The following is a 26,239-nucleotide window of genomic DNA, read 5'->3' as shown; positions in this document are numbered from 1 at the left end:
AGGTGGAGTGGTTTGGATCGGGGACGGGACGGGGCATGTTACGGGGGAGAGCGGTGATGTGATGTGATGTGATAGGTGCAGTGGTTTGGATGGGGGACGGACAGGACATGTTACGGGGGAGAGCGGTGATGGGATGTGATAGGTGGAGTGTTTTGGATGGGGTCGGGACGGGACATGTTACGGGGAGAGCGGTGATGTGATGTGATAGGTAGAGTGGTTTGGATGGGGTCGGGACGGGACATGTTACGGGGAGATTGGTGGTGGATGTGATAGGTGGAGTGGTTTGGATGGGGAAAGGGACATGTTACGGGGAGAGCGGTGGTGGGATGTGATAGGTGGAGTGGTTTGGATCGGGGACGGGACGGGACATGTTACGGGGAGATTGGTGGTGGAATGCGATAGGTAGAGTTGTTTGGATCGGGGACGGGACGGGATATGTTACGGGGAGAGCGGTGGTGGGATGCGATAGGTGGAGTGGTTTGGATCGGGGACGGGACGGGACATGTTACGGGGGAGAGCGGTGATGTGATGTGATGTGATAGGTGCAGTGGTTTGGATGGGGTCGGGACGGGACATGTTACGGGGAGAGCGGTGATGTGATGCGATAGGTGGGGGTGGTTTGGATCGGGGACGGGACGGGACATGTTACGGGGAGAGCGGTGATGTGATGTGATAGGTAGAGTGGTTTGGATGGGGTCGGGACGGGACATGCTCTGGGGATCACTCACTTTGCAGACGGCCACGCGTTGCTGGCAGTCGAAGCCGTCGAACTGGCAGTCCGGATTGTCACAGTCCGAGTCGCAGGTGCCGTCTTTGAAGCTGGCGCGGCAGGATTCCGCCAGCGGGCACCTCCACCACGGGTCGGTCGCGCAGCCTCGGCCCTCGCAGCCCTTTCCCTCCCCCGGCCCCGGCTCGGACCCTGTACCCGGCCGCTGGCAGCGCAGGCCCCCGAAGGCGGGTGGGCAGAGGCAGAGGAAGTAGGGAGGCAGGGGCCGCTCGGAACAGGTGCCCCCGTTGAGGCAGGTGCCGGGGTGAGCAGCGTCCGGCGCTGGGAATAGAGCAGTCGGGGCCGCGGAAAGCCGGTGGGCAGGCGCATCGGCCCGCCACGCACAGCCCGCCGTTCCGGCAGCGCCGGCAGGAGGAGAGGAGCTGGCAGCGTCCGCCGTGGTGCGTCTGCGGGGTTAGAGAAGGTGTTGGTAAGGGGCAGCGCGGTACCTCTCTCCGTCATTCCATTTCCTCCTTCCATCCCTCACCCACTTCTTCCTCCTCTCGCCCTCTCACATCCTTCCCTCCCTCCTTTCTCACCCGTCATCATTCCGTCCTTCACTCTCCCCCGTCCGTCCATCGCTCCCACGTCCCTCGCTGTTTCCCATCCGTCCTGCCCTCCCTCCCTGTCTCCTATCCCTCCCTCTTTTCTCCCCTCCCCTCCTCTCTCTTCTCTTCCTCTCCCCGTCCCGCTCTCAACATCCCCCCATCCCACCTTCACCTCACCACTCCCCACACCCGCCTCGCTCCTTCCCATTCCTGGCATCTGGCCTGTTCCCTGTCCGAGTTGTTAGGACGGGGACGAAAGCGTCACCGACCCCCGCCCACATCCCCCACCACGCACACCCACATCCCGAGGTACCAACTCACAGGCGGGCATTTGCATAGGAACCCGAACGGGGTGTTGAGGGCCAGGACGCAGGTGCCACCGTTCTGGCAGGGCGCCGACGTGCAGTGGTCGATCACCGAGTCACAGTGCTGTCCTGTGGGGAGACCGGGGCTCGGTAATCACTCAGGCCAACGGCCCACCTCACCCTTACCCCGCTCCCCCGGTTCCCTGGCCCTCTTCCTCCCACTTCGACGCCCCGCTCCATCACAAGTCCTCAACTTCCTCACCTCTCCACTGACCTCCCACAGATGCGCGGATCTCCCCACCTCCCCCTCTCACCAGGACTCCCAACCTCTCTCCTCTCCGCGGACCTCCACATTCCCCCCCCCCCCACCCCCGGACTGCTCGACCTACCACCAGCACTGCTCTCAGCCCCGCACCACCCCCCCCAAGCACCTCTCCGCACCACCAGTCCTCTTCAGTGATCCTTCCTCAACCCCCACACCAGCCTTCTCCCTCCCTCCTCGGGACTCCCCATCCCTACTGACCCTTCTCCTCTCTCGCGCCTGTCCACTTGCTGCCCTCGGTGACGGGTCCTCATGCCCCGATGGAATATTCTTCAGCCCTCCCGGGAAGGTACATTTTGCTCTCCGAACCTGGTTCTATCTGCTGCTGGAATATTTCTCCTGGTTCAGAATATTGAATAGTTCCCTGGCACTGTGTAATGAATCGCAACTGTATGGACAGTATACCAGTCAAACTTTTCACTAGTATTGATACACGTGACAATATTAAACCAATTTCGACATCACTGCTCCCTTTCCCTGAACTTTGCCCTTTTCCACCTTCCATCCCGGAGAGCCCTGCCCGATCTTCCGATCGCTGGCGCTGATTTGTGCCCCCCCCTCCCCTTCAACGCTCTAAGCTCTTCCACCCCCACCGTTTTGCGTTCCTTCGCCGTTGGACTCTGCCGCCTCTCTCGCTGATTCCCCTCCGCCGGCGCGGCGATATCACTGACCTGTGTAGCCCGGCCGGCAGTGGCACAGGTAGCTGTTCACCAGATGAGTGCATCCGAGGCTCCCGCTACCCTGGCAGGGGCCGGACAGGCACTCGTCCACGTCGCCCTCGCAGCGCTCCCCCACGAAGCCGGGCGGGCACTCGCAGCTGTAGAACCCCAGGCCGTCCACACACCGGCCCCCGTGGTAGCACCGGGGCTCCTGGCTGGGGGGTAAGGCGCAGTCATCCACGTCGTGCTCACAGTGCACCCCTGGGGGGGGGGGCGGGAAGCAGAGAGAGGTACTGTCACTGCCCGATATCCCCGTCTCCCACCCTCGACACACCCACCCAACTTTGTGATCCTGATGTTTCCAAACACAAGAGATTCTGCAGATTTGGAGAACCCTGTGTTACACATACAGAGTGCTGGAGGAGGAACTCAGCAGATCACACAGGAGGTGAATAAACGAGGGCATTTCGAGCCAAGACCCTCCTCATATCACCTCACCCACGATGTTGGCGAGCGCCTGTCTACGTGCTTGGGTAACAGCAGCCCCCCCTCCCCCACCACTCCCCCGTTCCATTCCCTTTCCTGAACATCCCATCGCTGTCCTGCCAGGTCTTCCCACTGGCACAGTCCCATGAAATTCCCAGCTTTCCAACCCTGAACTCCTTTTCGTCCTGCATTTCAGACCGGCGGATCTGGAGGACGGCAGGAATTCAATGGGATTGCTAAAAGGAGATCGATTCCCACCACCCCGGGGCATCTGGCGTCCGACTCTGGAGGTAGTCCTGCAGACGCGGGATCAGAGCTGGGTAGGGCTCGCCGGGTGCAGGAGGAGGGGAGGGGGACAGTGATGCCTGTTCGACCCTGCAGAGGGGGAATGCACAGGAGGAGGGTTGTCCAACCTCACCGTGTGGGGAAGGGCTGTCCCAGAGACACCCGAGGAGGTCCCTGGGTTCCGTGGAGAGGGGGTGGTGGCTGCTCCAGGGTGTATCCACAGCTGGTATTCCCCACCTTGGGATATGCTCCTTCGCAGCCTGAACCCTCGGTCTCTCTGCAGGATGTAATTCTGACAGCGCTGGGACAAACACCCAGTTGTGGTCTGCACTCCCCGCTGCTGAACCCTCTCCCTACCCACCACTTGCACCCATCTGACCTCAGGGCTACGCTCTCACTCCCCCTCCCCCACCACTGCACACTGATTCCCCTCACATCTCCCCCTCCCGCTGTGCACTCTATTCCCCCTTCACTCTTCATTCATTCATCCACCTTCACCTCCACAACCCACGCTGCACACTCCCTCTCCGCTCCCGCTGCGTGCTCACCCTCCTTCCCACTGGGTCCTCACTCACTCCTCCATCACTGGTCCCTCTTAGCTGCGCGGGTGCACAGACAGATGGTAACTGAAATGATCCCACACACATTGCAGCGAAGGCGCAATTGTCTTTTATATAATGTTACTATAATTTTGAAATCTATGTTAATATAATTATGAAAAAGTTTTGTAATTAGTTGTGTTAATGAATATAATCCATAAAATTCCTGAATAATAATTTACTTGGGACGTTATCGAGCTTCAATGTATTTACATTGTCAGTGTTACAAACGGTAACAACACACAGAGAACGGAAGTCGGCAGCTCTTTGTTAATAAACCGCAGGCCAGCTGAGCGCCGACGCTATCCAGTAACAACTCGTTTCTTTTTCCGCCGTTGTGTCTGTCAGTTGTTTTAACTGACATCATTTACTTATTTGTGGGTTGGGGGGGGGGGTTATACTTATTGTTTGTTCAAAAAGGATGTGATTTTCTAATTTTCATTCTAAGTATTCGTTGTCTGCATATTACACACTCACAAAAAAACTTAAAGTAGCGCAGTTCTGTGTAAAAGAAATCCTGTCCAGTGTAGTGGTTGGTCTGCACGGCTGTAAAAAAAGAGGGATCTCTGCCATCGGCTGCGCATTCACCCCCCTTCCTCCCACTGCCTGCTGCCCGCCCCTTCCACTGCGCATTCACCCCCCTCCTTCCACTGCCCGCTGCCCGCCCCTTCCACTGCGCATTCACCCCCTCCTCCCACTGCCCGCTACCCGCCCCTGCCACTGCTCATTCACCCCCCTCCTTCCACTGCCCGCTGCCCGCCCCTTCCACTGCGCATTCACTCCTCTCCTCCCACTGCCCGCTGCCCGCCCCTTCCACTGCGCATTCACCCCCCTCCTCCCGCTGCCCGCTACCCGCCCCTGCCACTGTGCATTCACTCCTCTCCTCCCACTGCCCGCTGCCCGCCCCTGCCACTGCGTATTCACCCCCTCCTCCCACTGCCCGCTACCCGCCCCTGCTACTGTGCATTCACCACCCCCCTCCTCCTGCTGCCCGCTGCCCGCCCCTGCTACTGCGCATTCACCCCCCTCCTCCCGCTGCCCGCCCCTGCCACTGCTCATTCACACACCTCCTCCCGCTGCCCGCTGCCCGCCCCTGCCACTGCTCATTCACCCCCTCCTCCCGCTGCCCGCCCCTGCCACTGCTCATTCACCCCCCTCCTCCCGCTGCCCGCCCCTGTCACTGCTCATTCACCCCCCTCCTCCCGCTGCCCGCTCCTTCCACTGTGCATTCACCCCCCCTCCTCCCGCTGCCCGCCCCTGCCACTGCTCATTCACCCCCCTCCTCCCGCTGCCCGCCCCTGCCACTGCTCATTCACCGCCTCCTCCCGCTGCCCGCCCCTGTCACTGCTCATTCACCCCCTCCTCACGCTGCCCGCTGCCCGCCCCTGCCACTGTGCATACACCGCCTCCTCCCGCTGCCCGCTGCCCGCCCCTGCCACTGCTCATTCACCGCCTCCTCCCGCTGCCAGCCCCTGCCACTGCTCATTCACCCCCTCCTCACGCTGCCCGCTGCCCGCCCCTGCCACTGCTCATTCACCCCCCTCCTCACGCTGCCCGCTGCCCGCCCCTGCCACTGTGCATTCACCGCCTCCTCCCGCTGCCCGCTGCCCGCCCCTGCCACTGCTCATTCACCGCCTCCTCCCGCTGCACGCCCCTGCCACTGCTCATTCACCCCCTCCTCCCGCTGCCCGCTGCCCGCCCCTGCCACTGCTCATTCACCCACCTCCTCCCGCTGCCCGCCCCTGCCACTGCTCATTCACCCCCTCCTCCCGCTGCCCGCCCCTGCCACTGCTCATTCACCCCCCTCCTCCCGCTGCCCGCTCCTTCCACTGTGCATTCACCCCCCTCATCCCGCTGCCCGCCCCTGCCACTGCTCATTCACCCCCCTCCTCCCGCTGCCCGCTGCCCGCCCCTGCCACTGCTCATTCACCGCCTCCTCCCGCTGCCCGCCCCTGCCACTGCTCATTCACCCCCTCCTCACGCTGCCCGCTGCCCGCCCCTGCCACTGCTCATTCACCCCCCTCCTCACGCTGCCCGCTGCCCGCCCCTGCCACTGTGCATTCACCGCCTCCTCCCGCTGCCCGCTGCCCGCCCCTGCCACTGCTCATTCACCCCCCTCCTCACGCTGCCCGCCCCTGCCACTGTGCATTCACCGCCTCCTCCCGCTGCCCGCCCCTGCCACTGCTCATTCACCGCCTCCTCCCGCTGCCCGCTGCCCGCCCCTGCCACTGCTCATTCACCCCCTCCTCCCGCTGCCCGCTGCCCGCCCCTGCCACTGCTCATTCACCCCCCCTCCTCCCGCTGCCCGCTGCCCGCCCCTGCCACTGCTCATTCACCGCCTCCTCCCGCTGCCCGCTGCCCGCCCCTGCCACTGCTCATTCACCCCCCTCCTCCCGCTGCCCGCTGCCCGCCCCTGCCACTGTGCATTCACCGCCTCCTCCCGCTGCCCGCTGCCCGCCCCTGCCACTGCTCATTCACCGCCTCCTCCCGCTGCCCGCTGCCCGCCCCTGCCACTGCTCATTCACCGCCTCCTCACGCTGCCCGCTGCCCGCCCCTGCCACTGCTCATTCACCCCCTCCTCACGCTGCCCGCTGCCCGCCCCTGCCACTGCTCATTCACCGCCTCCTCCCGCTGCCCGCTGCCCGCCCCTGCCACTGCTCATTCACCGCCTCCTCCCGCTGCCCGCTGCCCACCCCTGCCACTGCTCATTCACCGCCTCCTCCCGCTGCCCGCCCCTGCCACTGCTCATTCAACCCCCTCCTCCCGCTGCCGCTGCCCGCCCCTGCCACTGCTCATTCACCGCCTCCTCACGCTGCCCGCTGCCCGCCCCTGCCACTGCTCATTCACCGCCTCCTCCCGCTGCCCGCTGCCCGCCCCTGCCACTGCTCATTCACCCCCTCCTCCCGCTGCCCGCCCCTGCCACTGCTCATTCAACCCCCTCCTCCCGCTGCCCGCTGCCCGCCCCTGCCACTGCTCATTCACCGCCTCCTCCCGCTGCCCGCTGCCCTTCCCCGCCACTGCTCATTCACCCCCTCCTCCCGCTGCCCGCCCCTGCCACTGCTCATTCACCGCCTCCTCACGCTGCCCGCTGCCCGCCTCTGCCACTGCTCATTCACCGCCTCCTCCCGCTGCCCGCTGCCCGCCCCTGCCACTGCTCATTCACCCCGTCCTCCCGCTGCCCTCTGCCCGCCCCTGCCACTGCTCATTCACCCCCTCCTCCCGCTGCCCGCCCCTGCCACTGCTCATTCAACCCCCTCCTCCCGCTGCCCGCTGCCCGCCCCTGCCACTGCTCATTCACCCCCTCCTCCCGCTGCCCGCTGCCCGCCCCTGCCACTGCTCATTCACCCCCCTCCTCCCGCTGCCCGCTGCCCGCCCCTGCCACTGCTCATTCACCGCCTCCTCCCGCTGCCCGCTGCCCGCCCCTGCCACTGCTCATTCACCCCCTCCTCCCGCTGCCCGCCCCTGCCACTGCTCATTCACCCCCACCTCCCGCTGCCGCTGCCCGCCCCTGCCACTGCTCATTCACCGCCTCCTCACGCTGCCCGCTGTCCGCCCCTGCAACTGCTCATTCACCGCCTCCTCCCGCTGCCCGCTGCCCGCCCCTGCCACTGCTCATTCACCCCCCTCCTCACGCTGCCTGCTGCCCGCCCCTGCCACTGCTCATTCACCCCCCTCCTCCCGCTGCCCGCTGCCCGCCCCTGCCACTGCTCATTCACCGCCTCCTCCCGCTGCCCGCTGCCCGCCCCTGCCACTGCTCATTCACCCCCTCCTCACGCTGCCCGCTGCCCGCCCCTGCCACTGCTCATTCACCCCCTCCTCCCGCTGCCCGCCCCTGCCACTGCTCATTCACCGCCTCCTCCCGCTGCCCGCTGCCCGCCCCTGCCACTGCTCATTCACCCCCCTCCTCCCGCTGCCCACTGCCCGCCCCTGCCACTGCTCATTCACCGCCTCCTCCCGCTGCCCGCTGCCCGCCCCTGCCACTGTGCTTTGCAGCCTCCAGCTGTGGGAGGAATCATTTCCAGCTGCAATAGGCACTCTTGATTTCGGTCTCCGCGGCACCTTGACCAGATGTTTATGTAAAGAGGGTTTCTTCTTTTTGTTAACTAGCAGGAATGCTAATTTACTGATAACGAGAATGGTATTCCTTTGTAAACCAAATGGGGATTAATGTTCTTTCTTCTGAGTCTGTAAGCTTTTGTTGACGGGCTTTTGGGCAGATCGGCGCGAGGGGGTGAGAGAGAGAGGACGCAATGCTCTAAGCTGGGCGAGGATCGGACCCCAAAGGGGGGTCCGAGGCCGGGAGATTCTCCGAGGAGGGGGGGGAATGAAGCTAGATGTGCTTGGTTGACCACTCGGAGGGTCCTGAGCTGTTTGGAGAGTCGAGGAGTTTGGAGGGTCCTGAGCTGCGAGTCGAGGAGTTCGGAGGGTCCTGAGCTGTTTGGAGAGTCGAGGAGTTTGGAGGGTCCTGAGCTGCGAGTCGAGGAGTTCGGAGGGTCCTGAGCTGTTTGGAGAGTCGAGGAGTTCGGAGGGTCCTGAGCTGCGAGTCGAGGAGTTCGGAGGGGATCGAATGGTGGCCAGAAGACTTCAGAAATTGAGCTCCAACGGTTGTGCACGAAGTGGTTTGGACTTTGATAAGTTTGGCGCCTTTTCTTTAATTTTCTCTTCATATATACTGTATCATTATTAATCACTTAGTTATAGTAACCTTTATAAATTGTACTCATTTAATCGCATATGGTGTACTGTCTGTTTTTGGGCGAGGCGGGGACATCACACAGCATCCACACAAGCTGATTACCCAGTGTGGCGGGGCCGAAGGCTGCTCCCCCTAGACAAGAACGAGCTGAGCGAGCCTGAGGCGACCCAGGGGGTTACATTGTGGGGTGCTCGTCCGGGGTTGATTTCTGTGGAAGCTGTGTGATCACCCTCTTTAAATTGTGTCTGCGGCGAAGAGCTGGTGTGCCTTTGTGGGTGTGCGATTGCTGGTTATCGCTGCGTGTGTGTTGGGTGGGGTGGCTGCTGTTGCTAGCCTGGAGGTCGTTGTTCGAGTTCCGACTAGTGCTGACGAAATGGTGGTGGGACCATGGACTGTCCGTACTTTTTGGAGAGTGAGGAGTGACAGGTTGGGATGTTTCAGCAGTGGTGGGCTCCGCCCGGTTGTTGGAATAACGTCCAGCCCTAAAGGGGCGGAGGCGTGGGCGGAGCGGACCTCTCAGTTGTTGGGTGAGTGGCAGTGCTTGGCTGAGGGAAAGCGACAGGGACGGGTTGAAAGTTTGAGTGGGCGGGCTGGTGACTTTGTTAGAACTGTCGGGCGCAATTACCTCGAAGTGACCGCTGCCAGTTCTGGGAAAGTGTGAGAAAATGCGTGTGGTTCGACTGGAAGTCAAATGCCGCAGCTGGGGGGCTTATCATATCCGTGGCAGGAGATTGGTGGGAAGTTTTTAGGGTATCCCTTTTTGCCTAGGGGGGGGGGGGCAGATAAATTGCTTGTGGTGCCAAGGGGATCTGTCAAGGGGATCAGTTGTTCCGTTGATTCGAGAGGTGTCGGGAAACTTAGAGGAGGCCCAGTGGGGGAACGGCTTGGGGTCTCTGGGGGAGCACGTTCCCAGCAATGTACCAAGCAACTCCCGAAAGGAACAGACTCTATTCCTGAAGGCTTAGAGGGGCCATGCGCACAGGTGTTGTTACGGATGGATGGAAGTCAAGTTAAAGCCATCCTCGGCACCGGGGTGCCGGTGAAGTTGCTGTACAGTTTGTTTCATAACCGTTATTGGAAGCATTTACCCTTGACGACATTGAGGACACTGGAGATTCGGGGTACCAGTGCCGGTGATTATCCAGACAACGGTTGTTGGTCAGTGAAAATGGAGTTCTTAGAGGCAAATGTGGAGGAGACTGAGGTTCATGAATCGTTAATGCTGATGTGTTCGGACCCTGTTGAGACGGGCAGCGTTTCTGTTCTAGAGAGAACCAAAATCCTGCTGGTGCGCTTGGGGGCCTGCCCAGAGGAGGCGGGTGAGCGCTGTTTGGAGGCATTGTCGATGCACCCAGAGTTTCGAGTTGCTTGTGTGGACGTGTGTAGCAGCATTGGGCCGATACCGAATTCAAACAAGAGCCAGTGGCGGTACGGCCTGGGGGAAGTATCTCAGGGTGAGACCCTCTTAGTGGACGCTGCGAAATACCACAAGGGAGGGGAGTTGACTGCTGAAGACACCTCGGAGAGAGAGGTTGCGGCGACTGGCCCCTGAAGCCGTGGAAGACGTAGGCAGCGTGTGTGTGGATTATATTGCGTTGAAGAGGCGCACTGTCAGTGACCAGAATATGGCCCTGAGGGCCAGAGAGGCGATGGCCTGTCTGAGTGGTGGGAAATGGTTTAAGGTGCTGGATCTGAGGAGTGGATGTTGCCAGATCCCGATGAGTGGGGCTGACAAGGAGAAGACGGCCGTTATAAATTCCCTAGGAGTCTTCGGGTCCGAAAAGATGCCACAGGGCGTATTTGGAGCCCTTGCAACCTTCCTGCTGGGCAGGTGGAAGACCATAGGGGATGTGGAGGCGTTTGGAGTTTTGGTGTATGTGGATGATCTCTTGGTGTTTGGATTTGCCTCAGGAGAATATGAAGTGTGGTCGTTGCAGGAGCAGCTGAGAACTACCGAGTTAAAGTGTTTTCCGGACACGTGCCAGGGCTGGCGAAGGTCGCAGCTCGTGAGTGACTGTCTCTACGGAATCAAGTTTGAAATGAAGACGGAGAGACTGGAGAAAGCGAGCTGGAACCAGTCGGAAGACTTACAAGTTGGAGAGAATGAAAAAAGTTGTCTGACTGAGGGTAATAGCAAACTGAGAACCCGGAGAGGGGAGTTTGCGGAGGTGAAGAAATTACAGACGAATCTCAGAAGAGAGAAGCGGAAGCTTGAAGGGAACCTGAAGATGACCATCGACAGTTCAAATGAAGTGCAGAACCTGAAAGTTGATCTGGAAGAAGTCATGAGGAAGAAAAAGCTGGAGAGAAGTGCAGTGAATACTGAACAGGAGGCTGAAGAGACTGCGGGAGCAGTGCAGGCCACGTGTTTCCGTTCGGAGAAGATCAAACAGCAGCTACCGATCACAGGAATGAGGAAGAATACAGATTCGATGGATGATGTGCTGGATGTGTGGTACATGCTGCCTTTTGCTGACTTTCCCTCGATTGAGGAAGAGACCTTTGGCCCTTCTCCCATTGAGTCAGGTGTAGCGGGGAGGGTTAGCTGTGTGCAGTGTGGGGCATGAATGAGAGGTTGAGAGAGGAGTTGGTAGTGGGCCCAAGGTATCCCCAGTTGTGTTCGAGCCTGAAGGGTTTAGGTGAGGGGGTACGGAGGCCTCAGAAGGGTTAGGGAACTCTCAGATAGTTGGCCTAAGTAGCGCCTGAGGAACAGGGCGTGAGGGTTACTGTGTGGGGAGGAGATGTCACTGTTTGTGCTTGGGTTACGGTGTGTTGGCAGGAAAGGTGGCGAGTTATTTAGTAGTCATGAGGACATGACTTTTATTTGGTGGAGGGAGAGTGTAAAGAGGGTTTCTTCTTTTTGTTAACTAGCAGGAATGCTAATTTACTGATAACGAGAATGGTATTCCTTTGTAAACCAAATGGGGATTAATGTTCTTTCTTCTGAGTCTGTAAGCTTTTGTTGACGGGCTTTTGGGCAGATCGGCGCGAGGGGGTCGAGAGAGAGGACGCAATGCTCTAAGCTGGGCGAGGATCGGACCCCAAAGGGGGGTCCGAGGCCGGGAGATTCTCCGAGGAGGGGGGGGGGGGGTGAAGCTAGATGTGCTTGGAGGGTCCTGAGCTGTTTGGAGAGTCGAGGAGTTCGGAGGGTCCTGAGCTGCTTGGAGAGTCGAGGAGTTCGGAGGGTCCTGAGCTGTTTGGAGAGTCGAGGAGTTCGGAGGGTCCTGAGCTGCCAGTCGGGGAGTTCGGAGGGGATCGAATGGTGGCCAGAAGACTTCAGTAATTGAGCTCCAACGGTTGTGCACGAAGTGGTTTGGACTTTGATAAGTTTGGCGCCTTTTCTTTAATTTTCTCTTCATATATACTGTATCGTTATTAATCACTTAGTTATAGTAACCTTTATAAATTGTACTCATTTAATCGCATATGGTGTACTGTCTGTTTTTGGGCGAGGCGGGGACATCACACAGCATCTGCACCAGCTGATTACCCAGTGTGGTGGGGCCGAAGGCTGCTCCCCCCAGACGAGAACGAGCTGAGCGAGCCTGAGGCGACCCAGGGAGTTACATTTACGACGCTCCTTCCAGTGGTTCAGGCACCTCCAGTTGTGTGTGACCCCTCCTGCAGTTTATAACATCTCACCCAGCTCTACACCCCACCCCATCCGGGGCTATCCACAACCCTCCCCACCCCTCCTTCACCTCCAGCCGTGTGCAAACCGCCTCCACCCGGGCTGTGCACAAAGTTCCTCCTCCGGTTGTGCGCAACGTGCCACCTCCTTCCCCCTCCCCCCACGATAGTGCGCAACCCGCTACCGTTCGACTGTGCGTAACCCCCACTGTCCAGCAGTGCCTCTTTACCTTCAGTGCCGTGCAGACAGGAACATCGGTATCCATCCAACAGGTCAACGCAGGTCCCTCCGTTCTGACAAGGCTGGGAACGGCACTCATCAACCTCCTCCGAACAGTTCCGGCCTTGGTACCCGGGGAGACACTGGACATGGGAACAAAGCGACATCAGGATATGGGACGGAGGGCAAACTGAGCGGCCCCTCGCGATTTTAATCCCAATAGCACTAATCTTTCCAACTCGATACAATTCTCCCGCTTCAACCCCAGCATCGACTCCTTAAAATCTACACAGGGAATCCTATCGTTGCATTCGTTCTGGGAAGACCCTGGAACGCGTTGGAAGACAGGCGCGGACGTGGAGAGAATGGAGGGAAAAGCAGATCAGATTAGATAGAATGGGATCACGATCATCTCAGATACCGTAGGACTGAGGGCCTGTTCACGCACTGCACTGTTCTCTGTGTTGTTCTGAACATGGCGCCGGTTCCGGGCTGGAGACTGGGTAACATAGCCTGCCCAGGGAGTATCAGCACCTGGGCCCCGGGCTGGAGAGGGAGCTGGCCCAGCTCCAGAGAGAAAAGTGAGAGAGTGTGTAAGAGAAAGCGAGCGTGGGAGTGAGCTCCGGGCACCTCTGCTGAGTGTAAAAAACGCAAGGTAGGAACAGGAAAAAAAGTCACTCGGCTCCTCGAGTCTGTTCAGGTGATCTGATTGGAACCTAGCTCCACGTCCTCACCTTGCCTGGCGACATTTCATTCCTTCGCTTATCAAGAATCTATCCATCTCCGCCGTAGCAACATCAGAAAGCTTCGGCTTCCAGTTGTCTTTTCGAAAGTGAGTTCTAAAAACTCACCTCTCTCGGGAGGTAAACAAATGTTATCCTTTCCTTATTAACTAAGGACGATCCCTGATATGCAAGCAGCGATTCCCGAATCTGGTATCTCCATACACGCCCTGCCAAAGCACTCAGGATTTTAAAAATATATCTCAAGCAATACATTCTAATTCCTCATCTTACTCTGAATGGCTTCATTTGTTTTATTTTTCTCCCAACCCAGAGACGTTTCCTGTGAACAAGAGAAAACCTGCGGATGCTGGAAATCCGAACAGCACGCACAAACTGCTGGAGGATCTCAGCAGGCCAGGCAGCATCTATGGAGAAGAGTACAGTCAACGTTTCGGCCCGAGTCCCTTCGGTAGGATTGGAGAGAAAAAGCTGAGGAGTAGATTTGAAAAGTGGGCGGAGGGGAGAGAGAAACGCCAGGCGACAGGCGAAGCAAAGAGCTAGGAAGTTGATTGGTGAAAGAGACGGAAGACCATTAAAAAGAAAGTGGGGGGGGGGGGGAGGAGGAGCACCAGAAGGAGGCGATGAGACGATGAGACCCGACGTAGATTGGGAGACCGCTTCGCCGAGCATCTACGCGCCGTCCACCAGAACAAGCGGGATCTCCCAGTGGCCACCCATTTTAATTCCCATCTCAATATGTCCATCCATGGCCCCCCTACTGTTGGGATAAGACTACACTTAGGTTGGAGGAACGACACCTTATATTCCATTTGGGTAGCCTCCAACCTGATGGCACGGGCATCAATTTCTCGAACTTCCAGTAATACCTCCTCCCCACCACCATTTCCCCTCCTTTGGTCCCTCTCTCCTATTGTCTTTGCTCGCCCACCGTCTCCCTCTGGAGTTCCTCCCGCTTTTTCTTTCTTCCATGGCCTTCTGTCTCTTTTACCAATCAACTTCCTAGCTCCTTGCTTCATCCTGCCCCCTCTCCAAGTTTCACCTATCACCTGGCGTTTCTCTCTCCGCTCTCCCCACCTTTATAATCTACTCCTCAGCTTTGTTTCTCTAGTCCTGATGAAGGGTTTCCGCCCGAAACGTCGATTGTACTTTTTTTTCCATAGATGTCGCCTGACCTCCAAACGTCCTCCAGTATTTTGTGTGTGGTGCTGAGAGCTTGTGCAGTTGATTTGGAAAGTTATGTGTTTCTTTCATGCACCAGCAGGTGGCGGTGTTGTCCACCTTTTGGTTACCAGCCGGACTTTATGGTGCTCGTGTCCCAATGCGTCAAGCACACAACGATCCCATGAAGTCATTATCATATTTTGGTATATACCGTGGTATAGTCTCCAACAGGACCACAACTATGTCATGATGTGGAGGCTTGCGTGCCTCAGTGACCCAGAGAGCTATACTGGCTGGACTCCAGCTCATAGTAGGGTCACCCATGCCAAACACGTCCAAGGGCCAGACTAAGAGGTCCACTGGTCCTCCAGGTTCGGGGGTCCAGATCAGAGCCAATAATCCTGACTGGCGAAGCAAACTTTACGCAAAAACAATGAAGAACCCTTCTACATCTGTATGCAACGATATTCTTGAGTTTGTGCCCGGAAATTGCATGACTGACAGGAGTGAAAACCGAGAGGAAACTGCTGACACGATGAAGGAAGCTGTGAACTCTGCCAGAGATGGAGGACCTTCATTGCTGCCCTCAACGCCAGTGGCTTGACGGGCAGTAAGGGACGAAGCAGCGGCCTGTCTCGCAGCTCCGTATCCCTCGTGCTGTAACTCAGGATTAGACCATTCAGCAAATCGAGCCTGCTCCACCATTTCATCATGGCTGATGTATCGTCCCTCTCAACCCCATTCTCCTTCATTCTCTCTGTAGCCTCTGACGGTCTTACTAATCAAAAACTATTAGTTTTGCTCCGTTCTGGTCACCTCACTACAGGAAGGATGTGGAAGCCATAGAAAGGGTGCAGAGGAGATTTACATGGATGTTGCCTGGATTGGGGAGCATGTCTTATGAGAATAGGTTGAATGAACTCGGCCTTTTCTCCTTGGAGCAATGGAGGATGAGACATGACCTGATAGAGGTATATAAGATGATGAGAGGCATTGATCATGTGGATAGTCAGAGGCTTTTTCCCAGGGCTGAAATGGTTGCCACAAGAGGACACGGGTTTAAGGTGCTGGGGAGTAGGTACAGAGGAGATGTCAGGGGTAAGTTTTTTTACGCAGAGTGGTGAGTGCGTGGAATGGGCTGCCGGCAACGGTGGTGGAGGCGGATACAGTATTGTATTTTAAAAGACTTTTAGATAGGTACATGGAGATAGAGGGCTATAGGTAAGCCTAGTAATTTCTAAGGTGGGGACACGTTCGGCACAGCTTCGTGGGCCAAAGGGCTTGTATTGTGCTGTAGGTTTCTATGTTCCTATCCACCTCCGCTTTAATTATTCCCAATGATTTGGCCTTCACAGCCGCCTGTGGTAATAAATACCACATATTCACCACCCTCCGGCTAAAGAAATTTCTCCTCATCTCTGTTCGAAAGGGACGTCCATTTATCGGGAGGCTGCGTTTTAAGGCTCGGAATTCCCATCCTCTCCGCGTCCAATATTCACTAATCGTACTGTCTGTGTTGAGTCTCCCTGGGACTGTGTGCCCCGGTCTTCTCGCCCATCCCAAAGAGGAATTGCTCGCGTAATTAGCTGCTGTAAGTTATCTCCGAGCAGAATCGGTGGTTGTTGGGAATGTGGGAGAGAGCAGGTTGCAGGGAGATGAGTGGGGCGGGGGATGGAAGCTGGTATGGGCTAGTGAGCTGAACGACCCCTCCTGTAATGGAGCAGGGAACGACAGGACACTCAGCCTTTAAGGAAGAAAGTTTGAAGGAGGGGATTCAGGAGGACAGACGCTGACAACGTAGATACTACAGCACAGAGGCAGGCAGAGAAAGAGAGGCCAGAGCTCACGGCTTGTCAGCTGGAGAGGATACAGAGGGAGGGAGGGAGAGTGGTAGTGAGAGAGAGAGAGAGAGAGAGAGAGAGAGAGGAAGAGAGAGAGAGAGAGAGAGAGAGAGAGAGAGAATGTGTATGTGTGTGTATGTGTGAGAGAGAGTGAGAGACTCTGTGTGTGTGTGTGTGTGTGAGTGAGAGAGAGAGAGAGAGAGAGGGGGGGAAGGAAAGATGGAAAAATGGAGGAAGGGAGGGAGAGATGGAGAAAAGAGTGAGAAAGAGTGAGAGAGTGTGTATGTGTGAGAGAGAGAGGGAGAGAGGAAAAGGAGAGAGAGAGAGAGAGAAATGGAGGAAGAGAGGGAAGAGAGAGACGGCGTGAGGGAGGGAGAAAGGGAAAGAGAGAAGGTGTGTGTGTGTGTGTGAGAGAGAGAGAGAGAGAGAGAGAGAGAGAGAGCGTCATTGACAAAACCATCAATAAAAGAGTTCACGTTTTTGGGATCTGCTAAAAAATCACGGGACGAGAGATTTATCATTGCTTCTCTCTGCATGGACGCTGCCTGATCTGCAGTGTGTCTCCGGGGTGGATACATTCGCCATCCTGGAGCAGCCAGTTCACTTTCCAGGATGGTGACATTCAGAGCTGTAACTGCGCGCTGGCGAGGAAGATCAGGCCAGGAACGCGAGGAAGCGTCTACCTGGCAAGAGTACTTTGCGACCAGGTCGAGGCAGGTGGCTCCGTTCTGGCAAGGGTTGTCCTGACACTCGTCCACCTCAGTCTCGCAGTAGGTGCCCACGAATCCCGCGGGACACTGGCAGTAGTGGGTGCTCCCAGCGTCGATGCAGCGCCCACCGTTCCGGCAGAGCTCCTCGATGCTCACCCCTGCAGGAGGAAGAGAGGAATATCGGACAGTACGTTAGGAAACGCCCCTGGCGCCGTTCCAGGAAGTGCCGTACGCCCCTGTCGGGGGGAATGACGCGATGGATGAAACCGAGAGGATAGCAATGAGCTGCCAGTGAGGAACAGTTGGAGTGTGCTTAAGGACTGTACTGATATCAAGTCTCGTACAATCCTAGCATGACCCATCAACGCGTTGTCCCGGAGGAGATGTGACTGCAGAAACTTGCAGAAACGAATACTTTGCTGGTTGTCAGCTCGCTCGTGTTATGAGTGATGAACAGACCCGCTGGAAATGGGGTGCAGAGTTAACCATCCCTCCCCCCTCGAGAACTATGAACTATTGCTGTTGCTATGATGCTAATGAGAGAGAGAGAGAGAGAGAGAGAGAGAGAGAGAGAGAGAGAGAGAGAGAGAGAGAGAGAGAGAGAGGAGAGACGAGAGAGAGAGAGAGAGAGAGAGAGAGAGGCAGGAACATCTGCTACAGATAAGAGGGACAGAGAGACTGTTGATTTATTGTATTTTGACTCTTCCTGGATTATTTACCTTTCACTACAAGGACTTTACTTTGCTCGTTAACGTTCCTTAGGAGACAGCAGGAGTGGCCTGATTTGATGGACACAGTCATTCAGAGTTGATGGATAGCTGAGACCCGTTAGTAGGGATAAAAGACAGGTCTGGGGAGACACCCTCAGATACACCAGTGGACACTGAACGAGTGTTGTGCACCCACAGGAAGTTGGGGGCTTCGAGGACCAAATCAGGAGATCGGTCAATAAAGCTCACAGTGTGACAGCAGGGCCGGTGGGGACTTGTGTGTGTGTCCACTCATGCCAGAGTGACGAGTCCACTCCGGAAGAACGGTCTAGCTGAAGAACAGAGGGGTCATAACTGAATGACCACATGATACGATGGAATAAGAAAGCAACAGAAGGTTTGCCTGCTGCAGCTGCCCAGTCTCCTGCTCTCTCTCTCTCTCTCTCTCTCTCCAACGATTACGACACATCGACCACAACTACCTCAGCACGCATGAACTGAACTTTCTATTCTTCTATGACAATTCATTTACCCCTGACATCGATAGAGCTTGTTTATTATTGATTATTATTATTCCTACACTTTTATGTTTATTATTGCTAACGTGTTATATGTATATTTGCATTTTGTTGATTCTGTATTGTGTAGTTTACTAATAGACATTTTAGATTTCAGTACCACCAGACTCCAACAGATTTTTCTATTTCTGCTGGGCTGTAAACCCAGTTACGGGGTACGTAACGTTCGCCAGGCCCCGTCTCGGCCGAGCAGGAGGGCGTTTGCCAGTCTGAGTTTGTGCAGGTCTCTTACAATCCGTCACTGATTCTCCGGGAATCCAATTGTTGCCATTAACACTCCAACCCCACCCACTCCCTTTTAAACCTAGGCAGCTTTTATTGCGCGATAGCGCCTAACAGGAACAGCGAGACCTCATCTCTCCTCGCTCGCTCCCCAGTGGCGCAGCAGATGCTCGCAAGACGGAAGGGGCGGGGAGCGTCAGAGGGCAGAGGCCGGCTGCTCTGTAGGCAGGATATTGAAACGTTTCTTCAGCGTCAGCCTGTGCCTGAAGCATTTGTCGTCCCGGGAGAACCGTCCTGGGTGGGCTGTTGTGTCCAACTTTTTCAGCGTGTATGCCAGATCCCTGACACTGCCGTACGGGAACATGGTCGCGACTCCATGAGGGAATCAGCTCTAACTTCCCCCAGCCCCTGTTCTCTTCACCCACCTGCCCCAGACCCAACTTACAGCGGCCAGTGGCCGTCTGGGATGCGAGCGGAACCCGGAGCAGGGTGGGATCGGGGCGGGCGGAGCCCACGCGGACACCGGGAGACCATGCAGACTCTTCACCCAGAGCAGGGGTCGCCCGTGCTGGGAAGCGGCACGACACAGGATTCATCGCAAACACAAGAGATGTGCGAGTAGCCCAGAGCGACAGGCTGGAGGACCGTCCGTGCGTGTCGCAGAGAATTCACCATCCTCACCGCTTGCCCCTTTACTCGTGAATCACTCCCGGGTCTAAAAGTTCCGTACGGGCCCAACTAGGTAAGGGCCGGGGAGAAAGACCAGCCTTCCCTTTAACTATCCATCTCGTTCACCTGACCCCGCTGATGCCAGCTTTCAGGGAAGCTACCACTCTCCTTCCCCACCACCCAGCCTTGAGGACAACTCATCTTGGCCGGGACTGTATTTATAATTCGTCGGTCACGGCCCCTCGAACAGATGAAGCGCAGCTGCTTCCTCAAGCTTTTCCGGTGAAGATGCCCTCAATGTGCTGTTGCCCCTCCTCTCCCAACAGCGGGGGTGGCAGAGGTAGTTGCTTCTGGTGCTCCGGTTTTATCCCACATTCCAAAGACAAACCGTATGGGTTAGGGTTAGTAAGTTGTGGGCATGCTGCGCTGGCGCCGGGAGAATGTCGATGTTTGGTGACTGCGCCCAGTGTTGAACGGCGACGCAAGCGACGCATTTCACTGTACGTACACATGCCAATAAAATCAATGTAATCTATCCGGCCCTTGGCTTGCACACTCCATGCTCCTCTGCAGCCCCGACTGCTTTCTACCCTCCCGATTCTTCACAGCATCGCATCCCCACACCCCACTCCGGAGCAGAGAAGAATCACTTACCCTTCAGGCCCGCCTCCAGCTCACACGAGTCCTTAGGAACGTCGCAGTAGGGCCCGCTCCAGCCCGCTCCGCACCGGCATCGGAAGCCGGTCCCGGTGGGCTCACACCTTCCCTCGTTCTTGCACACGGGCTCCGCGCACCAGTCGATCGGCGTCTGTGCAGTGGGGGTGGGGGGTTGGAAAGAGAAATGAGCGGCCGGGGAGTGGACGGAACGGTAGCGCGGAGCGTCGGCCAAGCCCCGCTAAGTACGTGTTGCGGATGCTGTTTTCCCACTGGTGACACTTGCCGGCTGTCCCCAGCCCCTGCGCGGACTTTATTGGTAATTGATGCAAACGATCTTTAATCAATTAATGGTGGAACAGTCACAGGAGATTGAATCCCGGTAGTAAGATTCATGCAGCGGGAAGCAGGGCTGAGACGTCAGGGAGACTGCCTCTTCCTGATTGGTGATCCTCAAATCACCGTCTCGCCACCGTGTGCCAGTGAAGTCTGGATCCAGTCCCAGCATCCCATTGCCCGATCAGTGAAGGCCGCTACATCAGGGAGATCTGTTTCTCCAAGATGGGACATGACTAGAAGTGTTCAAAATGGGAGGGGGAGTGGGAGTGAGTTTTAATACTGATGGGGTCGGGATTGCCAGGGAAAGCCCTTAATAGTTCCGTCAAACCGCGTGAAATATCGTCATTGGTCACCACTAACTTCGCCTTTCACGCCTTGCAACGTTGAGCGACCTTGTTTTGAAGCACCCCCAGAATGAGAACCGATGGGCCGAATGGATTCCTGGACGTGGCTGTGACGGAGAAATAGAAAACTGCTCGGGGCCCCGCAGGAGAGTGCGGGGAGGTGTGTTGGTGGTCGGGTGAAGGGTGGGGAGGTGTGCAGGATGGGAGCGATCTCTTCTGGAATAGGGGACGCTTCTTGGGACAGAGATGAGGAAATCCCTCTTCACCCCCAGGGCTCTGACTGCTTGTTTCTATGCCCTGCGCCCCGGGGAGCCTCCATCACCGATCAGGGGAGCTGGTACGAAAGGGGCTGGAGGGTCAGCCCTAATCTCGGGTGGGTCACGTCCTCCGATACAAGCGGCACGGGCCCGTGGGACTCAACGACACCCTTTACAAATACTTTCCATGTAATAATGGGCCGGGATCGAGTTGATGAATTCTATCGCGGATTTCCCGCATTATATTTGCTTGTAGGATCGGCTCTTGCTCTAGTTTGAGGTAAATTGGGAAAGTCTACAGGGGCTGAATGGCCTTTTGTTATAATATTGTCTGAAGTCATAGAATAGGCAGGAAGGGCTGAATGGCTTCCTGCAATTTTAATGTGAAGTTATGGGATAGTTCAAGGGACGGGATGGCCTGCTCTTACTATGTTGAGGTAATAGTGAGCTGGTATCGTGACGCTGGGTGATCTCTCCCGCTCCAACACCCGGAACCTACTTCAGGCGACAGTAACAGCTCGCACCCCACTCGACGCGACAGCGGGCCGGCGGTAACACACAAGCGCTCAACCCGCCCACACGGACAACCCCCGGCCCGCGGGCGGTACATTCCCGCGTTGTCCCGGCCCGGTTACCTGGCAAGTGCTCCCGGTGTAGCCCTGCGCGCAGGAGCAACTGAAGGCGCCGTAGCCATCTCGGCAGGTGCCCCCGTTCAGGCACGGCTGTGACTCGCACTCGTCGACCTCTTCCTGGCAGCGCCAGCCCGTGAACCCGGCCGGACAGAGGCAGGAGAAGTTGGCCACTCGGTCGAGGCAGGTGCCCCCGTTCAGACACGAGCTGTGGGACGAAGGGGCTGACCTCAGTGATTCACGGAATTTCACAGGGGGCATTGCGCAGAATTTACACGTCAGAACCTGGGGCATCAGACCCAACTGCTGATGCCGCGTTATTCCGGCAGTAAATGGGAACCTCCACTGCTCCCGCAGTCTGGATTCTACATCCTAGACTTTAAAACAACCGCGAAACCCCTCGCAACCTCCTCTGTCCTGCCTCTCCGGTTTATCCTGGTGACGCTCAGTGTAGCGGGCAGAACCGCTGCTTCTCAGCTTTATGGAATCCGGATTTGATCCCGATTTACGGTGTGTGTGTGTGTGTGTGTGTGTGTGTGTGTGTGTGTGTGTGTGTGTGTGTGTGTGTGCATGCGTGCGTGTGTGTGTGTGTGTGTCAGAGAGAGAGAGAAAGAGAGTGTGAGTGTGTGTGTGTGTGTGTGTGAGAGAGAGTGTGTGTGTGTGTGTGAGAGAGAGAGTGTGTGTGTGTGTGAGAGAGAGAGAGAGAGTGTGTGTGTTAGACAGAGAGAGAGAGAGAGTGTGTGTGTGTGTGTGTGTGTGTGTGTGTGTGTGTGTGTGTGTGTGTGTGTGTGTGTGCGTGCGCGCGCAGCTTTCAATTTCTCCCTGTGACCACGTGGATTTTTCTACCTCTCCTAACCAACACCAACACCACCCCCACCCCCCACGCATCGCAAAGACTCTCTGTTGTAAACTAACCCCTGGTATGTCAGGATCAGTTTTAATATCACCGGCATATGTTGCGTGAAAGTTGTTAACTTGCTAACAGTACAATGATGCAATACATGATAATATGGAAATAAATCAATTACAGTAAATATATGTATGTATATTAAATAGTTAAAAACAATGCCAAAAAAGAAATATTATAAAAAAGTGAGGTCATGTTCATGGGTTCAATTTCCTTTTAGAAGTCGGATGGCAGAGGGGAAGAAGTTGTTCCCGAAACGCTGAGTGTGTGGCTTCAGGCGTCTGTACCTCCTTCCCGAAGGTAACAATGAGAAAAGGGCGTGGCCTGTCTGAAGCGGAGGCGGATCCCAGTGCAAGCCTCTGCGCAGGGCTGCTTCCCGTGTACACTGGGGACCTGGGGTGGAAGGTGTTACATTGGGCAGTACCGTACAACAGGATTTTTGAGCTGGTTCACGCACACCACGTCCGCCTGTCCATTCTATGGGCGGGAAGAGTCAGTGCTGACAGGGAATGTGAGAGGTTGCGGCCCCTCTTTGAGTTTCTCAAAGGGCTGCTGGGGAGTTCTGGCTCTACTCAGTCCCACACTCCTCATATCTGGGCACCCAGTTCCGAACGGGTCGGGTTGTGAGAAGGATCTCCTAGCGGGCTTGCTCCTGGGCCTGGCCAAGATGGCTACTCATGGGTCAAGGCAGCGAAAAGTGGAGGGCGCCGCCCGAGCCGACGACCTGTCCTTTTCCGAGAATACGTTCGTGCCCGGCTGTCCATGGAGAGGACGTACGCGTTCGCAATGGGTCAGTGGGGGACTTCCGGGAGCGGTGCCCCCCCCCCCCGCCCCCGGGTATTGACTGTTCTATAGACGGCAGTAACCGTATTTTCAACCGAGTTTACTTACTACCTTGTAAATACTGAATGTCTGTACCTTGTGTATTTGTGATGCAAATAAACTTCTGTAGTTTTGTAAAAAAAGGGCATGGCCTGGGTGAAGAGGGTCCTTAATGACGGACGCCTCCTTTCTGAGACTCCTTGATGTCTTGGATACCCCGGAGGCTGGTGCCCATGATGGAGCTGACTAACGTTACAACTTTCCGTAGCTTCTGTCGATCCTGTGCAGTCCCCACCCCCCCCCCCCCCACCTCAACCCCATACCAGACAGCGATGCAGCCTGTCAGAATGCTCTCCACGATACATCTGTGGGTGACAGGTGGAAACTGGGGGAGGAATTGATAGGAATTTAAGTTGGTAAATTATTTACAGTATTATTGTCAAATGTACCGAGTTACATTGAACAACTGGTTTATATGTCATCCATACAGGTAATTACATTTTGACATCCCTGTCATATGAAAATTTTGACTATTTACCTCTCCATATATTATTGCGGCAGGTCACTCTTTACTCTGGAGAAAACACGCCCTGTCTATCCAATCTCTCCTCATATTTGCCCCTCCAGTCTGAGTAACAACCCGCTGAATCTCCTATGCACTCTCTCTAATGGATCCTTATCGTTCCTATACTGTGGTGACCAGAACTTCACTGAAGTGGTGAATTTCTCACTGCCTCGGTAAAGCAGACGACATCATCTTGGAGTATGGTGTTCAGTTCTGGTCGCCACATTCTAGGAAGGGCTGCCCGGATTAGAGAACACGTCTCCCGTGGAAACTTTAAGCCAGCCAGGGCTTTTCTCTGTCGAGCGATGGAGGATGAGAATTTGACTTGATAGTGGAGTAACGGATGATTAGAGGTGCGGACTGGACAACCAGAGACCTTTTCTCCGAATGGTATTGGCTAAAACGAGAGGGGATACTTTAATGCGATTGGAGGATAACTCTGGGTGAGATGTCAGACATCGGTTTTTTTCGTACAGAGCGGTAATTGCCGGGGTGGCGGGAGAGGCGGATACACTAGGGATAATTACGCACATGGATGAAATAAAAATGGAGGACTGCGTGAGAGGGAAAGAAAACGGCATGATGGGCTGAAGAACTTGTACTGTGCTGTGTAGTTCTATATTTTATAATCAAGGACTCTTCCTGCGCTGGGTCGCCAGGGACCTGTTATTCGTACCTCGGAGTGCAGTCCGGACTGTCAGCCTGGCACTGCGTGCCCTCGTACCCTGGCGGACAGACGCAGGTGTACATCCCCTGGAGATCGCGGCACCGCGCCCCGTTCTGGCAGGGGCCGCTGGCACACTCGTCCACGTCGTGCTGGCACCGCTGGCCGGCGAACCCAGGCGGGCAGGAGCAGGAAAAGGAGTCGGGCTCGACCTGGCAGGAGCCCCCGTTGAGGCAGGGTTCTGCGGGAGAGAGGGGCTAGGAGTGAGGTCTCGGCACGCTGCCACCCTCTCTGGTACCCTCATATTCGTCCGATGTTCATCGCCACCCCCAAATCCGAGACCCAGCCATTAACCCAGCAGGCCAGGTGGCATCTATGAAACAAAGTGGAGTCGACTTTCCGGACAGAGACCTCCGGGAGGGTCCTGCCGAAGGGTCTCGGCCCGAAACGTCGACTGTTCTTCTTTCTATAGATGCTGCCTGGCCTGCCGGAGTTCCTCCAGCATTTGATGTGTGTTGCTCGGATTCCAGCATCTGCTTGTTTGTCACCCAGTAACCCCACCCAGCCTCAACATCACCCCCCCACCCTGTCTGATGTCTACGCCCGACCACACACCCAGCCATTTCCTCTTACTCACCCTGTCCGATATACAACCCTTCCCTTAGCCCCACCCCTAACCAGACCCCCCACCCTGTCTGATGTCTACGCCCGACGAAACACCCAGCCACTCCCCCTTACTCACCCTGTCCGATATACAACCCTTCCCTTAGCCCCACCCCTAACCAGACCCCCCCACCCTGTCTGATGTCTACGCCCGACCACACACCCAGCCACTCCCCCTTACTCACCCTGTCCGATATACAACCCTTCCCTTAGCCCCACCCCTAACGAGACCCCCCACCACCCTGTCTGATGTCTACACCCGACCAAACACCCAGCCACTCCCCCTTACTCACTTTGTCCGATATACAACCCTTCCCTTAGCCCCACCCCTAACCAGACCCCCCCCACCCTGTCTGATGTCTACGCCCGACGAAACACCCAGCCACTCCCCCTTACTCACCCTGTCCGATATACAACCCTTCCCTTAGCCCCACCCCTAACCAGACCCCCCCACCCTGTCTGATGTCTACGCCCGACCACACACCCAGCCACTCCCCCTTACTCACCCTGTCCGATATACAACCCTTCCCTTAGCCCCACCCCTAACCAGACCCCCCCACCCTGTCTGATGTCTACGCCCGACCACACACCCAGCCACTCCCCCTTACTCACCATGTCCGATATACAACCCTTCCCTTAGCCCCACCCCTAACGAGACCCCCCACCCTGTCTGATGTCTACACCCGACCAAACACCCAGCCACTCCCCCTTACTCACCCTGTCCGATATACAACCCTTCCCTTAATCCCACCCCTAACCAGACCCCCCCACCCTGTCTGATGTCTACGCCCGACCAAACACCCAGCCACTCCCCCTTACTCACCCTGTCCGATATACAACCCTTCCCTTAGCCCCACCCCTAACGAGACCCCCCACCCTGTCTGATGTCTACACCCGACCAAACACCCAGCCACTCCCCTTTACTCACCCTGTCCGATATACAACCCTTCCCTTAATCCCACCCCTAACCAGACCCCCCACCCTGTCTGATGTCTACGCCCGACCAAACACCCAGCCACTCCCTCTTACTCACCCTGTCCGATATACAACCCTTCCCTTAGTCCCACCCCTAACGAGACCACCGACCTTGTCTGATGTCTACGCCCGACCAAACACCCACCACTCCGTATCACTCACCCTGTCCGACATACAACCCCTCCCTGACGAGACCCACCCACCCTCACACCACGCTGTGCAATGAGCACGCCCAGCTCCACGCGAACATTCAGCCGCACCTTCGGC

At 56.6% G+C, this 26,239-nt stretch overlaps 1 protein-coding gene across 1 annotated transcript in view; it reads right to left on the bottom strand.

The window, feature by feature from the left end:
* The window catches only part of LOC132394813 (neurogenic locus notch homolog protein 1-like), a 117,231-nt gene that overhangs the window by 25,179 nt on the left and 65,813 nt on the right, over positions 1–26,239 (bottom strand). The window contains 9 exon segments of the mRNA XM_059971220.1: positions 376–910; positions 912–1,173; positions 1,636–1,748; positions 2,613–2,861; positions 12,527–12,659; positions 16,948–17,132; positions 19,808–19,961; positions 21,383–21,584; positions 24,347–24,575. Coding sequence (XP_059827203.1) covers positions 376–910; positions 912–1,173; positions 1,636–1,748; positions 2,613–2,861; positions 12,527–12,659; positions 16,948–17,132; positions 19,808–19,961; positions 21,383–21,584; positions 24,347–24,575 — 2,062 coding nt within the window.

This window comes from Hypanus sabinus, chromosome 5 (genome assembly GCF_030144855.1).
Source record: "Hypanus sabinus isolate sHypSab1 chromosome 5, sHypSab1.hap1, whole genome shotgun sequence".
NCBI classification, from domain to species: domain Eukaryota; kingdom Metazoa; phylum Chordata; class Chondrichthyes; order Myliobatiformes; family Dasyatidae; genus Hypanus; species Hypanus sabinus.
This window is presented reverse-complemented; position numbering and strand designations above follow the sequence as displayed.